The sequence below is a fragment of the Pelophylax lessonae genome (assembly GCF_965119305.1).
Source record: "Pelophylax lessonae genome assembly, chromosome: 7".
NCBI classification, from domain to species: domain Eukaryota; kingdom Metazoa; phylum Chordata; class Amphibia; order Anura; family Ranidae; genus Pelophylax; species Pelophylax lessonae.
Genome location: NC_138774.1, coordinates 42,223,376 through 42,240,663, shown reverse-complemented (window position 1 = coordinate 42,240,663; position 17,288 = coordinate 42,223,376). Strand labels below are relative to the sequence as shown.

General features: G+C 43.3%; 1 protein-coding gene across 1 annotated transcript in view; it reads right to left on the bottom strand.

Annotated features, from left to right (window-relative positions):
- The window catches only part of LOC309560444 (class I histocompatibility antigen, F10 alpha chain-like), a gene marked incomplete at both ends in the record, with an annotated part of 55,338 nt that overhangs the window by 32,792 nt on the left and 5,258 nt on the right, over nt 1–17,288 (bottom strand). The window contains 2 exons of the mRNA XM_082264077.1: nt 3,045–3,185; nt 11,613–11,726. Coding sequence (XP_082120203.1) covers nt 3,045–3,185; nt 11,613–11,726 — 255 coding nt within the window. The remainder of the gene's footprint in view (nt 1–3,044; nt 3,186–11,612; nt 11,727–17,288) is intronic.

Genomic DNA, 17,288 nt, shown 5'->3' with positions numbered 1-17,288 from the left:
GAGACCCTAGACCCGTCCACTACACTTCCATGTATGCAAAACGCCAAAAACAGCGTTTTTGCATACAGCCGTTTTTTAAATTTGCCGCCTTTTGCAGCACAGTAACCCGGAAGTGACGTCATGGATGCCGCCTCTGGGTTACATCATCGGATCTAAGCCGCTTCCGGCTTTTTTTTTCTGAATATAAAACTTTTATTCAGAAAAATGAAAAAACAAGAAATATTATGCAATACAATAGTAAAGTGCATTTCAATTTAAGCAGATTGTCGTTTCTGGCTTTGATCAGGACTCCATCCAGCCGGCGGACGTGCCGGCTGGGTGCTCGGGGCTCCCGGTGGGACGGGGGGGGGACGTCCCCTCCCGCTCACACGGGTAACGATCGAGCGGCTTCCGAGCTGCATCGGTCGTTACCGACGGAAAGCCGACTGTTGGCTCTAAACCACGGTACCGGGATGGTGTCTCTAGCTAGAGGCATCATCCCGGTATACTACCGCAAAGTTTGCCAACGTAGTCCTACGTCACTTTGCGGTAAGTGGTTAATGCACTTTCAGTCACTCCCAGTTTGGCAACTATTAGATTATTCTGTACAATGTCTAGACCAGATTTATTTGGTGTATAGATGTAACTTTTAATCTTGTGTATGAATGAGTATGAAAGTTTTCTTACTTTTAATTACATAGTTACATAATTACATAGTAGGTGAGGTTGAATAAAGACAATAGTCCATCCAGTTCAACCTGTGTAGGTGTGTGTGGCCGTACTCATCTCACAAACCCCTGAATGTTTTGATCTTTGAGATGTATGTCTAAGAGTCTTTTGGAAGCCACCATACTACCCGCAGAAACCACCTCTTGTGGTAGAGAATTCCACAATCTTGTAGCCCTAACAGTAAAGAACCCCCCACGTTGCCTGAGGGTAAAACGCTTCTCCTCTAATCGCATTGTATGCCCCCGAGTCCTCATGCAATCCCTCCGATTGAATAGCTTTTTTTCTATGCCGAGATTACCATTGAGATATTTATAAATTGCAATCATGTCCCCTCTCAGGCGTCTCTTCTCCAGGGAGAATAAATCAAGCGATTGCAGACGCTCTTCATAATTAAGGTCCTCCAATCCCCTAATTAGTTTAAATGCCCTTCTCTGGACTCTCTCCAGCTCCAACACATCCCTCCTGAGGACTGGCGACCAGAACTGGACAGAATACTCCAGATGCGGTCGGACCAGAGTTTTATAAAGTGGAAGGATTATAGTCTTATCTCTGGAATACATTCCTTTCTTTATGCATGCTAATATTTTGCTGGCTTTGGCAGCTGCCACTTGACATTGCATGCTGTTGCCTAGTCTATCCTCTACCAAGACTCCCAGATCCTTCTCCATTTTTGATTCCCCCAAGGGTTCCCCCCCTAAAGGGTATTGTGCTTTTATGTTTTTAGTCCCCAAGTGCAAAACCTTACACTTCTCCACATTAAACGTTATTTGCCATGTCGTTGCCCACTCCGTTATTTTGTCCAGGTCATTCTGTAGGATATCTGCTCCATGCTGTGCAGTTATTGCCCTGCCCAATTTTGTGTCATCTGCAAAAACTGATATCGAACTACTGATCCCGTCCTCAATGCTGTTTATGAATAAATTGAACAAGGTTGGTCCCAGGACTGAGCCTTGGGGGACCCCGCTTACATTGCTTAAAAAAAAAAAATTGTCTGCCATAAAGTCCCATGAGAGATACTTCCATTGTACCTCTTAAATTGGATCTAAACGCTAAAGATTTTTACCTTAATGCATATTTAATGCCTCTCTCTCTCTCCCTCCTCTTGGGCAGAAGTGGGGGCCATTGGCTCCTGCTGCTGTCAGCCACAGCCAGTCAGCAGAGAGAGGGGGGCGGGGCCGTGACATACATAGTATAGCATACATAGCATATCTAGTGTAGTGGAGGTAAGAGATCATTGATATCTAATATTTTGCCAAAATAGGAGCCCCACCTATTAACCACTTAAGAACCGCCCCACGTACATATACTGCGGCAAGGCGGCCCTTAAGCGTAAAATCACGTACCTGTATGGAATTTCTTCTTCCTGGTCTAGGGTGCGCACATCGTGGGAGACCCGCTCCCGCTGTGATCGGATACAGCGAGAGCCAATCAGAAAGTCCGGCGGCCGCTGTGTTCGCTGGGAACCCGACGATCGTTCAGAGAGAGGCAGAATGAAAACAAGGCAGATCACCGTTCTGCTGGTAAGGAAGACAGAGATCTTGTGTTTCTGTTAAGCAGGAACACTGATTTCTGTCTTCCTACAGGTCAACCCTCCCCCAAACAGTAAGAAAGCATTACCATAGAACACATTTAAACCTTTGCTCACCCCTGGTGTTAACCCCTTCTTCCCTTTCAGTGTCATTAGTACAGTGACAGTGCATTTTTTTTTAGCACTGATCACTGTATTGGTGTCACTGGTCCCCAAAAAGTGTCACTTAGTGTCAGAAGTGTCCACCGCAATGTTGCAGTCCCGCTAAAAATCACTGATCGCTGCCATTACTAGTAAAACATTTTTTAAAAAACAAAAAGTCTAAAAATCATTCCATAGTTTGTAGAGGCTATACCTTTTGTGCAAACCAATCAATATACCAAAAACGTAGCAGAATACATATTGGCCTAAATTGATGAAGAAATTAGATTTTTTAAATTTTTTTATTGGATAGCAGAAAGTAAAAAAAATACAGTTTTTATTTTTTTTTAAAAAGTTGTCGGTATTTGTTTGGTAATAGCACAAAAAATAAAAACCGCAGAGGTGATCAAATACCACCAAAATAAAGCTCTATTTTTGGGGAAAAACTGATTTTATTTAGGTGTCGCATGACCGCGCAATTATCCTATAAGTACCACAGTGCCGTATCGCAAAGAATAGCCTGGTCATATAGGGGGTAAATCTTCCGGTCAAGTGGTTAAAAAGTATATGTCTTTAGGTGCTAAACAATGGTATTCTAGATTATAATGCATTTATTGTATTGTAGTTACAGTTCCATTTAATTTGAGTGAACCAAAATTCAACTTACATGGGGATATGGAAAACAGTTTGCTAGCTGTCTTCTTTTGAGGACGTTTGTTATACTGGGAATTATGGCCAAAATCCAACTTGAAAAGTGTTTTAGACTGCATGACTCTCAAATATAATTTGCTCATGATGCCAAGATACACTGATTAAAAGAAATAAGAAGATATGATTACTAGTCAGTTATTGATTAAATACATAAAATGATTTTGGGTGTTACATTATAAAAATTGACACTTGTGGAAAGACTTCAGTTAACTACTGTAGTGCATTCAGAGAAACAGAAAACCATGAATACACAGTAAAAAAAAAAAAAAATAATAATAAAATATATATATATAATAGTAATAATCAGAATTTTCCCCAAAACAGCAAACAGTTTAATGTATTAATGTAGAACTCCAGCCAAAAAAAAAAAAATAATAAGAGTAGCACAATAAAAAAGGTAAGATAAAAAAAGCAGCTTTAGCTGAAATATTTTGCTTTATTCCAGATATTATCTCCACAGTAATTTTTTATTTTTACTAGATGTCTTCAGTCTGATGGTCAGCATCATCAAAACTACCTTCCCAGAGCTTAGGTCATCCTGGACCCGCTATTATCTGTCATACTGGACCCGTCTGTGCCTGTAATTGCATAGTAAAAAAGGAAGCAGCACAGTCATGAGCTCCTCTCTCTGTCACTCTGCTTCCTCCTTCTATCAGCATGCTTCTTGTCAGCGCATGAACTGACTGACTCTTTGTACTGCAAGTGACTGATATCCGGTTACATTCAGGTATATACAGTAAAACATACAAAAGTCCAACTCAAGGCTGCTTTTAAATGTACATGTGCAGTAGGGTCCCCTGATGCACTGCATGGGTTAAATGCTTGTCTGGATGAGGGGCAGGAATAAGTACAACTACCTACCTTATTGCTCACTCCCATAGGCTTCGTCTTTGTGCAATTCATTCCCTGAATTCACTTCACTTCGGTGCCTGGCTGGTTACGGTTTTCTGATATCACTACATACATACAGGAGTGGATCTACCACGAGGCAAAGAAGGCTTTGCCTTGGGCGGCATTTTTGAGTGGGGCGGCAACGCCCCCAGGCAGAAACGCAGAGGCGGCTCTGTAACCATTTTCCCACTGTGCTAAAGCAGAATAACAGCTACAGTGCAGTTGTCTAGTTCTGATTTTTTTTTCCGAAAAAAAAAATTACCTGTTTGAAAATTTTATAACAGAAACTAAGAAAAAGTTTTTTTTTCAAAATGTTTGGCCTTTTTTCATTTGTTTAGCAAAAAATAAAAAACCCAGTGGTGACCCTGTCCTATGCCCAGCTGACCCACTGACTACATGCTCTGCCCTACTGACCCTGTCCTCTGCCCTGCCGACCGCATCCCCTGCCCCACTGACCCCATGCTCTGCCCAACTGACCCCTGTCCTATACCCTGCTGACCCCATCCTCTGCCCTGCTGACCCCATCCTCTGCCCTGCTGACCCCCTCCTCTGCCCTGCTGACCCTGTCCTATGTCCCGCTGACCCTGTCCTCTGCCCCGGTGACCCTGTCCTATGTCCCGCTGACCCCCTCCTCTGCCCTGCTGACCCTGTCCTATGTCCCACTGACCCTGTCCTCTGCCCTGCTGACCCTGTCCTATGTCCCGCTGACCCCGTCCTCTGCCCTGCTGACCCTGTCCTCTGCCCTGCTGACCCCCTCCTCTGCCCCGCTGACCCTGTCCTATGTCCCGCTGACCCTGTCCTCTGCCCTGCTGACCCCGTCCTCTGCCCTGCTGACCCTGTCCTCTGCCCTGCTGACCCTGTCCTCTGCCCTGCTGACCCTGTCCTATGTCCCGCTGACCCTGTCCTCTGCCCTGCTGACCCTGTCCAATGTGCCGCTGACCCTGTCCTATATCCCGTTGACCCCGTCCTCTGCCCTGCTGACCACATATGTGGCACCTGGAAGAATCATGTTTCAGGGTCGGATGAGGAAGCTGAAGCTATTTACTGTGAACAGCTGCAATTGCCTCACCAGACCCTGAGACAAGAACAGTATACAGCAACACATTTGAATCTCCGAATAACCAATAATTCATCCAAATTAACATTCGGACCAAAACAAATTGCACAAGTCTATTAGCATCCCAAGTCCCCCTTTCACATCACAACCAGCCCTTAAAACCACATTCTCCCCCTTTACATTAGTGTCCACAGTTCCCCTTTACATCACTGACCCCCCCTTACAGCAGTATCACAGTAACCTCAGTTCCCCTTCACATAACAGCCCCCCCTTACATCACAGTGCCCTTTCAACATAAGCCTCCTCTGCCCAGTCCCACCTGTGATGATATTTTTACCGGCCCCTTCCCCCACTCTTCACCCCAAAACATTCCCTTGTGCCCACAGCAGCAGCCGGTGGCAGAGGAGAGTAGGGGAGCAACCAGCACTATGGGAGGGGGTGTTTAGGGGGTTTAGGCAGCAGATGAACTCTGCGCCGCATGGGGTAAAGAAAGGTGTGCCTCGGGATACCTCCTGTGCATGCCTATGCTTATATCTGTCTAGCGTTTAGCTATAAAGTGCAAGTTCAGGCAAATATTTATATAAATATTAATATTTCCCAACATTTTAATGTTTAGTTGTCCTGTAACTTTGTTGCCACAAGTGTTCAATCTGTCCGGTTTTTCATCTCTCTGTTGATGGATGAAAAATGGACATTGTTGCATGCCTATGGGCAAATACACCATATTAGCAAAAGTAACTGGACACCTGCCTTTACACGCACATGAACTTTATTGGCATCCCAGTCTTAGTCTGTAGGGTTTAATATTGAGTTGGTCCACCCTTTGCAGCTTTAACAGCTTCAACTCATCTGGGAAGGCTGTCCACAAGGTTTAGGAGTATGTCTATAGGAATGTTTGACCATTCTTCCAGAAGCACATTTGTAAGGTCAGGCACTGATGTGGATGAGAAGGCATGGCTCGCTTCATCCCAAAGGTGTTCTATGGGGTTAAGGTCAGGACTTTGTGCAGGCCAGTCAAGTTCCTCCACCCCAAGCTCGCTCATTTGCGTCTTTATGGATCTTGCTTTGTGCATCGGTCCAAAACATTTAGTGGAGGGGGGATTATGGTGTGGGGTTGTTTTTCAGGGGTTTGGCTTGACCCCTTAGTTCCAGTAGAGGGAATTCCTAAGGCATCAGCATACCAAGACATTTTGGACAATTTCATGCTCCCAACTTTGTGGGAACAGTTTGGAGATAGCCCCTTCAAGTTCCAACATGACTGCACACCAGTGCACAAAGCAAGGTCCATAAAGACATGGATGAGCGAGTTTGGGGTGGAGGAACTTGACTGGCCTGCACAGAGTCCTGACCTCAACCCAAGAATGGTCAATGGAAGAATGGTCAAACATTCCCATAGACACACTCCTAAACCTTGTGGACAGCTTTCCCAGGAGAGTTGAAGCTGTTATACCTGCAAAGGGTGGACCTGTTGGAGATACAACAGCTTTTAGCTTATCCGATAAACTGCAGTTCACAAATAGGACAGTAGATGTCGCTAATGCTAAGTGATATGCTATGCATTTTCTATGATGTGTGTTTCCTGTACACTGCACTGTATTTGTTGGTTCTCTCTTCCTGTCTGTGTTCTTATTACAAATGATGAGGTGACATGTTTGATTCCTGTGTTATGTTCCAATAAAGAAGCCAGTTCCTGTTTACTCCACAATGTCTGATCTGAATGGACTCGGCTGTACCCAGTGATCGCACTGTGCAACAGGTTATGGGCCCAGGATCCGGATAAAGTCTTATGACCAGGTGTGGCCCAGGCAGAACAAAGCCTTCAACGGGAGAGAGTGTGACTGATGCGGAGATCGACATAAGGAAGGTTTCCAGTGACATCGCCTATAGACAAGTAAGACTGTTTATATATAAAGGAGGGAAAAATGTCTGGAAACTCAGAATTTAAACTCTCAGTGGCCAAGCTGAACAATGACAATTATAAGCTATGGAAGTGTAAAGTAGAAATGCTATTATCTAGAGATGACTTATGGGAGGTTACCACTACAGAGAGGCCACAGGACAATAATCAGGACTGGGACAAGAAAAACAGACAGGCACGGGCCACCATAAGCTTACTAGTGGAGGATGATCAGCTCATACATATACGCCATGAGGACACAGCGAAAGGCATGTGGGATGTTCTAAAAAGACTGCATGAAAGATCCAGTTTAAACAGCAAGCTGTTTCTACTGCGGAAACTTTACAGAATGAGACTTAGCAGAGAACAGGACATGCAGGAGCACATAAACGCAATGCTGGAAGTGATTGCACAACTCAGATCAATCGGGGAGAATATAACAGACAGCCACGCAGCAGCCATGTTGTTATGCAGTTTGCCCGATACATATACTGCACTGATCAATGCACTGGAGACACGGCCTGAGACAGATCTGACGCTAACATTTGTAAAAACCAGGCTTATAGATGAGTATCAGAGAAGAAAGGAATTAGTGCATGACTCCACAGAAACCGACACCAGAACCGCTCTTAAAGTTACAGACGCAAGGTTACACAGGAAAGAGACCAGAGTGTGTTTCAGATGTCACAAACAGGGACACAAAGAAAGACTGTACTATATGGAAAGCAGAGCAAAGAAGAGAGCGTCCCTCTTATGCTAAACAAAAGGTCAAAGCCACAGTCAATGATCCATGGGAAGGAAACTGGAATGACACATTTAAAGCGACAGGCAACAATAAATGTCAAGGCTGGTGCATCGATTCGGGGGCAACCAGTCACATGACAAGTGATAGAAGTTTTTTCACAGAACTTGATCTGAACAACAAAGAAACTATTTATCTTGCAGATGGAAGCAAATACATGCAGAAGGATATGGGCATGGAACCCTTGTATGCCCTGATGATGCGGGACACAACCTAGCCATACCAGTGAAAGATGTGCTTTATGTTCCTAATCTAGAAGGAGGACTGTTATCTGTGAAGCGTCTGACAGCCAGAGGACTAACTGTAACATTCCAAGGTGACAAGTGTTCAATCCTAAACGGCAACCAGACAGTAGCAAGTGCCAAGCTGGATGATCATCTGTATCACCTCGACACAGTGAAGGAAAAAGTGAGACTATGTGCACACAAGCACAATGACTGTATACATATATGGCATAGACATCTAGGTCACAGACACCCAGAATGCATACAGGAACTACAGAGGAGGAATCTGACAAGGGATCTAACAATATCCCCTTGTCCAGTTACTGTTAAGTGTGAATGTTGCATTAAATCCAAAGCTACAAGAGCAACATTCCCAAAGTCAGTCAGAAGAGAGCTTCAAGACCACTTGAATTAGTTCACAGTGACGTGTGTGGTCCCCTAAACCCACCTACACCTGGAGGCAAAAGGTACATATTAACTTTCATAGACGACTATTCAAGATACACAGTCACCTACCTAATGCAACACAAGAGTGAAGTTTTTGACAAATTACAAGACTATATATTAAAGACCAGTAACAAGTTTCAGAGGAAGCCTCTCATACTTCGGAGTGACAATGGAGGTGAATTCACAGGATATAAGATACAAGAGTACTTAAAAGAGAATGGAATAGAACATCAAAAGACAGTCACATATACACCATAACAAAATGGAGTAGCTGAAAGAAAGAACAGAACTCTGACTGAAATGAACAGATGTATGCTGACAAACTCTGGACTACCACAAAAATACTGGGGTGAAGCAGCTATGACAGCTACATATTTGCAGAACAGACTTCTTTCCAGAACAATAGAGAAAACTCCATATGAACTTTGGCACAATGAGAAGCCAAATGTAAAACACCTAAGAGTTTTTGGATGCAAAGCATTCATCTACATACCTAAAGAAAAACGCACCAAACTCCAAAACAGAGCATTTGAAGGTATCTTTGTTGGATACAGTGACAATGTCAAAGGTTACAGAATCCTTAATCCCAAAACAGACAAGGTTACCATTAGCAACAGCATAACTTTTGTTGAAGATTTCAGAGACAATGTAATGACAACAGTAGAAGCAAGAATAGAAGAGAAAACTGACATTGACCAGCCCATCTCTGTAACTTCTGAACAGTTGAAGTGAGTGTAGACTCTACCAGTACTAAAGAGCAGACACAAGAAGGCTCAGACACAAAACCGAGACGTTCAACAAGAGAAAACAAAGGTAAACCACCTGTACGTCTCTCATACAAAGCAAGTACTGCCAATATCAATGAACCTGCAACCTGGGAAGAAATATCTCAGCTTTCAGAACAAGAAATGGATAAAGGCCACTGATGAAGAGATAAAATCCATGCATGACAATAAAACATGGACACTTACAGAACTACGACCCGGAAGGAAAGCCATAGGCTGTAAATGGACTTTTAAAGTGAAATACAATGCAGATGGCACAATTGAGCGATACAAAGCAAGACTAGTAGCTAAGGGCTATTCTTAAAAATACGGAGAGGACTATGACGAGACATTTGCACCAGTAGTCAAGCACACTACAATACGGACTTTACTGACAGTAGCCGTCACAAGGAAAATGCAAGTGAAACGTTTTGATGTGAAAACCGCGTTTCTACATGGCGAGCTAACAGAAGAAATTTACATGGAACAGCCGCCAGGGTTTAAAGATGAACAAAGACCAGACCTAGTTTGCAAACTTCGCAGGAGTATATATGGACTAAAGCAAGCAGCCAGAGCGTGGAATATAAAAATAAATGAAGTGCTTACACATCAGAACTTTCTGAGGAGTAAAGCAGACCCCTGCTTATACACAAAGAAATTGGCAGACAGATGGGTCTATATGCTTATTTATGTGGATGATATCCTGATTTGCTTTGAGCAAGAAGGGGATGAAGCAGAAATACTAGAAAAACTAAAATCAGAACTTCAACACCAAAGATCTTGGCAACATAAAGAATTACCTCGGCATCCAGATCGAGAGAGAGGAAGATGGCAGCTTTCTTCTGAACCAAAGTCACAAAATACAAGAAATAATTGAAACATTTGGAATGGAAGACGTCAAACCAGTAAAGTCTCCTATGGAAACCAACTACCTAAAGGAGATGAATTGCCAAGATAACCCATTACCTACTAATACTCAATACAGGAAGGCAATAGGGAAATTGCTATATCTTACCACTGCTACAAGGCCGGACATTGCAGCAACTGTTGGAATCCTATGCAGAAAGATTTCAATGCCAAGTCAAAAGGACTGGAATGCTGTAAAGCGAATCATTCGCTATCTTAAAGGGACTTCGCACTACAAGCTAAAGTTACCAGCAAGTGATGAAAGCACCTTGACAGGATATATGGATGCTGATTGGGCAGGAGACACCAGCGACAGGAAATCTACCAGTGGATACTTATTTTTTCTGTCAGGAGGTGCCATCAGTTGGACTAGTAAAAAGCAACTCTCTGTTTCACTGTCATCTACTGAAGCAGAATATGTTGCTGCAGTGCAGGCAAGCCAAGAAGTTATATGGCTGAGACAGCTATTAACAGACATGGGTCTACCACAGTTGGGACCAACAGAAATCTATGAGGACAATCAAGGATGCCTTGCACTTGCACGCATGGAAGGAGTTAATTCAAGAACCAAGCACATTGATGTGAAGTTCCACTTTCTAAGGGATCTTCAAGAGCAAGGTCTTCTTGAGTTACTTTATTGCCCAACCGAGGATATGACAGCAGATATCCTTACAAAGCCTCTGACTGCTGAAAGACACTCAAGGCTTACAAAGAACATGGGTTTAATAGACTAAGCCTTAGCTGTTGAGAAGGAGTGTTGGAGATACAACAGCTTTTAGCTTATCCGATATACTGCGGTTCACAAATAGGAAAGTAGATGTCGCTAATGCTAAGTGATATGCTATGCATTTTCTATGATGTGTGTTTCCTGTACACTGCACTGTACTTGTTGGTTATCTCTTCCTGTCTGTGTTCTTCTTATTACAAATGATGAGGTGACATGTTTGATTCCTATGTTATGTTCCAATAAAGAAGCCAGTTCCTGTTTACTCCACAATGTCTGATCTGAATGGACTCCGCTGTACCCAGTGATCGCACTCTGCAACAGGACCAACTCAATATTGAACCCTACAGACTAAGACTGGGATGCCATTAAAGTCAATGTGCGTGTAAAGGCAGGTGTCCCAATACTTTTGATAATATAGTGTATATGTAAGTGAGTGTCATCGGTTTACATCAGTTTTTTGCCAGCTTCCACTAAAGTCCGTTTTTTAAATGGAACAAGTCTGCATTTTTGCTGCTTTTTAAAAACTGCAGCCAACAAAAAATGGATGTAAATGGAACAGAACTGAACAGAAGATGGATGCTAACTGATGTAAACTGAATACATTTTTTAGCAAAAACATGATTGAACAGATAACGCCTATATGAAAGTGGCCTAAAAGTCAGCTATTGTGACTAAATTGTAGAAGCAGAATATGAGTAGATAGCAATACACTTTGCTATTATTTATTATTTGGAGATTACCAAAATTCTTGCTGCACTGAAATAGATCTGAAAGGTAGTTGCTAAATACATACATCTTTAAAATCTTACCATTTAGATGTGATCTGATTACTTTCGATTTAGGTTTAGGCTTTAACATTCGTAAACCACCATCATTTGATGTGACGGACTCAGGAGTTTCCTCTGGGCACTGCACAAATGTATCTTAAGGACCAAAGAAACAAATAAAATCAGTAAGACATACTGTAGCAGAAGCATAACATTTATTGTATACAGTGGGTATGGAAAGTATTCAGACCCCCTTAAATTTTTCACTCTTTGTTATATTGCAGCCATTTGCTAAAATCATTTAAGTTCATTCTTCTTCCTCATGAATGTACACATAGCACCCCATACTGACAGAAAAACACAGAATTGTTGACATTGTTGCAGATTTATTAAAAAAGAAAAACTGAAATATCACATGGTCCTAAGTATTCGGACCCTTTACTCAGTATTTAGTAGAAGCCCCCTTTTGATCTAATACAGCCAGGAGTCTTTTTGGGAAAGATGCAACAAGTCTTTCACACCTGGATTTGGGGATCCTCTGCCATTCCTCCTTGCAGATCCTCTCCAGTTCTGTCAGGTTGGATGGTAAACGTTGGTGGACAGCCATTTTTAGGTCTCTCCAGAGATGCTCAATTGGGTTTAAGTCAGGGCTCTGGCTGGGCCATTCAAGAACAGTCACGGAGTTGTTGTGAAGCCACTCCTTCGTTATTTTAGCTGTGTGCTTAGGGTCATTGTCTTGTTGGAAGGTAAACCTTCGGCCCAGTCTGAGGTCCAGAGCACTCTGGAGAAGGTTTTTGTCCAGGATATCCCTGTACTTGGCCGCATTCATCTTTCCCTCGATTGCAACCAGTCGTCCTGTCCCTGCAGCTGAAAAACACCCCCACAGCATGATGCTGCCACCACCATGCTTGACTGTTGGGACTGTATTGGACAGGTGATGAGCAGTGCCTGGTTTTCTCCACACATACCGCTTAGAATTAAGGCCAAAAAGTTCTATTTTGGTCTCATCAGACCAGAGAATCTTATTTCTCACCATCTTGGAGTCCTTCAGGTGTTTTTTAGCAAACTCCATGCGGGCTTTCATGTGTCTTACACTGAGGAGAGGCTTCCGTCGGGCCACTCTGCCATAAAGCCCCGACTGGTGAAGGGCTGCAGTGATGGTTGACTTTCTACAACTTTCTCCCATCTCCTGACTGCATCTCTGGAGCTCAGCCACAGTGATCTTTGGGTTCTTCTTTACCTCTCTCACCAAGGCTCTTCTCCCCCGATAGCTCAGTTTGGCCGGACGGCCAGCTCTAGGAAGGGTTCTGGTCGTCCCAAACGTCTTCCATTTGAGGATTATGGAGGCCACTGTGCTCTTAGGAACCTTAAGTGCAGCAGAAATCTTTTTGTAACCTTGGCCAGATCTGTGCCTTGCCACAATTCTGTCTCTGAGCTCTTCAGGCAGTTCCTTTGACCTCATGATTCTCATTTGCTCTGACATGCATTGTGATCTGGAAGGTCTTATATAGACAGGTGTGTGGCTTTCCTAATCAAGTCCAATCAGTATAATCAAACACAGCTGGACTTAAATGAAGGTGTAGAACCATCTCAAGGATGATCAGAAGAAATGGAAAGCACCTGAGTTAAATATATGAGTGTCACAGCAAAGGGTCTGAATACTTAGGACCATGTAATATTTCAGTTTTTCTTTTTTAATAAATCTGCAACAATGTCAACAATTCTGTGTTTTTCTGTCAGTATGGGGTGCTATGTGTACATTCATGAGGAAGAAGAATGAACTTAAATGATTTTAGCAAATGGCTGCAATATTACAAAGAGTGAAAAATTTAAGGGGGTCTGAATACTTTCCGTACCACTGTATACTGTAATCTGAAAAGGCCACTCGCTTATACAGGTCTGGTCTGGATACAGACAAGTAATTGTCCGATAGCAGCTCTTGTGATGAACTTAGACATGGACATTAAAGTAATCCCATCATGACAGAAATACAAGAGATGCCATTTCTGACCTCTTTCTGTTATTGCCTGGCTAATATTCTGACCCATTGGATCACTATTTTCTGAGTCACTGACCTAATGCACGTAAGAGCAAGAAAGTCAAAGAAAAATTACAAGTTCTTATGTTCATAGTACTTGTCCCAGTTCAAGGTCAAATGGGTCAGCAAAACAGCCAGGCCACTATTATTTTTAGAAAAGAAATCTACCATGTCAGACTTTGCCTTTCTTTTTTTAGCAGAATATGAATGAGTACATTCACTTAGATATATTAGGTGTGTCTAAAAAGTTTGGTGGACGGTATCAGAAAACAAAAAACAAAAAACAGAAGTTACAAACGGGCAACCCGAATGTGGCTCAGTCTCTGTCGTTTCCTTCCCGTCGCGAAAGCGGTTGACACATTTTCTGACCTGTAAACTTGCATCAACATTTCATGCGTCTCTGTCACCGTGGCACTTTTCCACTGCAAGTACCGGCTCGGCTCTACTCGGCCCTGCTTTTCCACTGCTGGTACCGCATGGTATGGTGTTGGAACGGTTCGGTACGGTACGGTATAGGTTTGCTTTTCCACTAAAGTAGTACTAAAGTTAAGTGGGTGGGATAACAACGGGGTGGGTGGGATTCTCTGACCAATCAGTGGCTAGAAGTGACTGCATGCCAAGGATTGTGGGATATGGTACCAGTTATGGTACCTGTTGGAACCACAATCGAGTAGGTACTGTTTTTTCAGAGCCGTACCGTGCCGTACTGTTCGGTTCCATGCAGTGGAAAAGCGCCGCCGTACCATACCGAACCGTTCCAACACTATACCATGTGGTACCAGCAGTGGAAAAGCACAAAAGCGTGCCGAACCGTTCGGTTCCATGCAGTGGAAAAGCGCCTTTATTGCTTGCTCAGTTGCACTGTGACCCTACCTCTTACACTGACTACGTTCGACTGCCCGCAGCGAGTTTACCTGGACAGTCACGTGTACTCCATGCTAGGTGGCGCTTCTCTACGTGTCTCTGGATAGCCATGTGCATGTGCGTGCCAGGTCCATGTTGCCGTTGAGATATCTGACCATTCACCAAACTTTAGACACACCTCATATGTTATTATCTATGAATCTTATGTGAATAAAAGTTGTAAAAGTATTTTTTTAATCTGTTTGCCCTTGCACACCAGTAAAAGTCCAAAGTGTCCATGTTATCAGGATGTAGTGCTGTCTAATAGTGCTTCCTCTACATATTAGACTATGAGGCCTTGGGTAATCTGCATCATAAAGGCCCGTACACACGCATCGAAAATTGGCAGGGAATTTTCGGCCAACGTCCGATCTGCCGATTTTCGGCTTGTTAGTATGATGCTTCCGACAACCGACTCCGACTTTTCGGCCGAAAAAAAACTGGTGTGCAGACTATAAAATTTTTGTTGGCCGTCAACACAATGGCCGATTTTCCATCAGTCAGTACAGATTTCCTCAGACAAAAATCTTATGAGCAAGTCTGGGCATGCTCAGAGAAGAAAAAACACAAAGAAAGCAAACCAACACATGACATCACTTCTGAAGTACATTTTTGTTGGGTGAGAAAATTCGTGTGCAGTCTAGGCACATTCCAACCAACAAAACACCACTCTGGACAAAAGTCGGACGATCGGTCGGCCGATAATCGTTGCTTGTGTACGGGGCTTTAGAGTTTTATTTTGTGGATACTGATTAATACATTATGCTGCACTGGGAACCGATGAGGCAGTTGTGGTCTATTCGGTAATCTTGTATGAGCATTGTACAATACTTAGGCTCCAAGGCTTGTAATCTGCCAAAAAAGAAGCTCATTTACTTTTTTGAGCTTCAGTTGACAAAACTCTCAAATGTGAACAGGGGTCATTGAGATGAATGGGATTTTGCTTGTTGGGCGTTTTGAGACTTCAGAGATGAGCGTTTTATGAGCTGAAATACGCTCAGGTGTGAACGGGCCTAAAGCTCAGCTTGACCTCTGGGCTTTGAGGTCTTTGCATCTGACGTTCCTTTTGAACATCATGGTGAAGGATTCTCTCATGATGTGGAACAGTTTTACTACTATCACTGTATATACATTAAAAGGGGTTGTAAAGAATTTTTTTTTAAATAAAAATTACAAACATGTAATACTTACCTGCTCTGTGCAAGCATTTTGCACAGAGCAGCCCCAATTCTCCACTTCTGGGGTGCCCGTGCCATACTCCTGGCTCCTCCTATTCATCAGGTGACCCCGCGGAAAGCCACTTTCCATGGGTGCACCCATGGGGGCGCGTACCCGAGTCCTGCTGCTGCGTCCATTAACACAGACAATGGGGCTCGGCCCCGCCCCCGTTCTGTGTCATTGGATTTGATTGACAGCAGCAAGAGCAATATCTGTCCAATGAGATGAGAGCCAGAGGCTGGAGCCGCTGGGCTTGTGCATGGCGCTGGAACGAATGGGATCAGGTAAGAAAAAGGGGGGTTCTGGGGGGGCTGCAGCAAAGAAGGTTTTTCACCCTAATGATTTGAATGCATTAGGGTGAAAATTGATGAGACTTTACAATCCATTTAAAGACTTTTAGGTTTTGTAAGAGCCTCACTACCATTGCTGCAATTTTTTACTAGCACTGCAGTTTTGTATATTATCATAATTCACACCATTAGCTATGTAAATTGAAGGATTAGCACATATTGCAGGCTTCCTAATACCATAGGATTGAATGATTTAATTAGAAAAGGGTGTTTTCACAAACTTTTAGGCCTCATGCACACAGACAAAATCTTACAGCTGCTGTTTGGGCCTTTGACGTTTTTTTTTTTTACTGCCTCTAAATGCCCCTCCATGTTATCCTATGTGTCCCTGCACACAAACTTTCAGAGGCCTTTTGAGGCATAAGCGTTTAGGGGCAGAGGCTGTTGAGCTGTAAAAACGAAAAATGCCAAAAATCGCTGCTAAATGCAATTTTACATTATAGGGAGTGTTTTTACTGAAAGAAACATCAAAAAACACCCATATATGCAGGTACCAGCGGCTTTTTAACTCAACTTTCTCCTGACTTCAGCACTAGTGATTTTTTAACGTTGTGTGTGCATGAGGCCTTACACCTCCCATCCTGTTTTTGGGCAATCTACGAAAGGAAGACAAAAGAAAAAGGGGCGCAACGACCTAGTGCATCACCACTAAAACCATTTATTAAAATATTAAAAAGTATACAATATACTCACAAGGCAGGTGTGATAGTACACACATCAATATTGCACATAAAATCTCCAAGGTAGCCAAAGTCCCACACAAAGCTGAATGGCATGCAGTGTGCCGCATGGGGCTGCTATGGCTGGGCTGATGCGTTTCAGGGGCGAGCCCCCTACCTCAGAGCCAGAAAAGTTGCTGCTGGGTCACACTCCGGAAAGGCCAGGGATTAAATGGGAGCTGGCCCCACCCCTTCCTGTATTTGATGGTTGCTTGTTTAGTCCTTCCTTTTTCTTTTGTCTTCCTTTCCCAGTTTGTTCTGGACACCCTTGATCCTGAGGGGGCAGCAAGACCACAGGCTTCTTTCCATTGGAGTCTGAAGTATCCCTTTTTCCTCCGTCATATTCTACTCGAGCGCAGGAGATTTGCTTTACTACTTTGGACAATCTACATCTGCCTTGACACATTCCGTGGAGATTGGATTCATTTGAATGAGCCACCCGTGTGCCTATAAATGCTAAATGCTTTGGTAAACTCCTGACACTAATTTG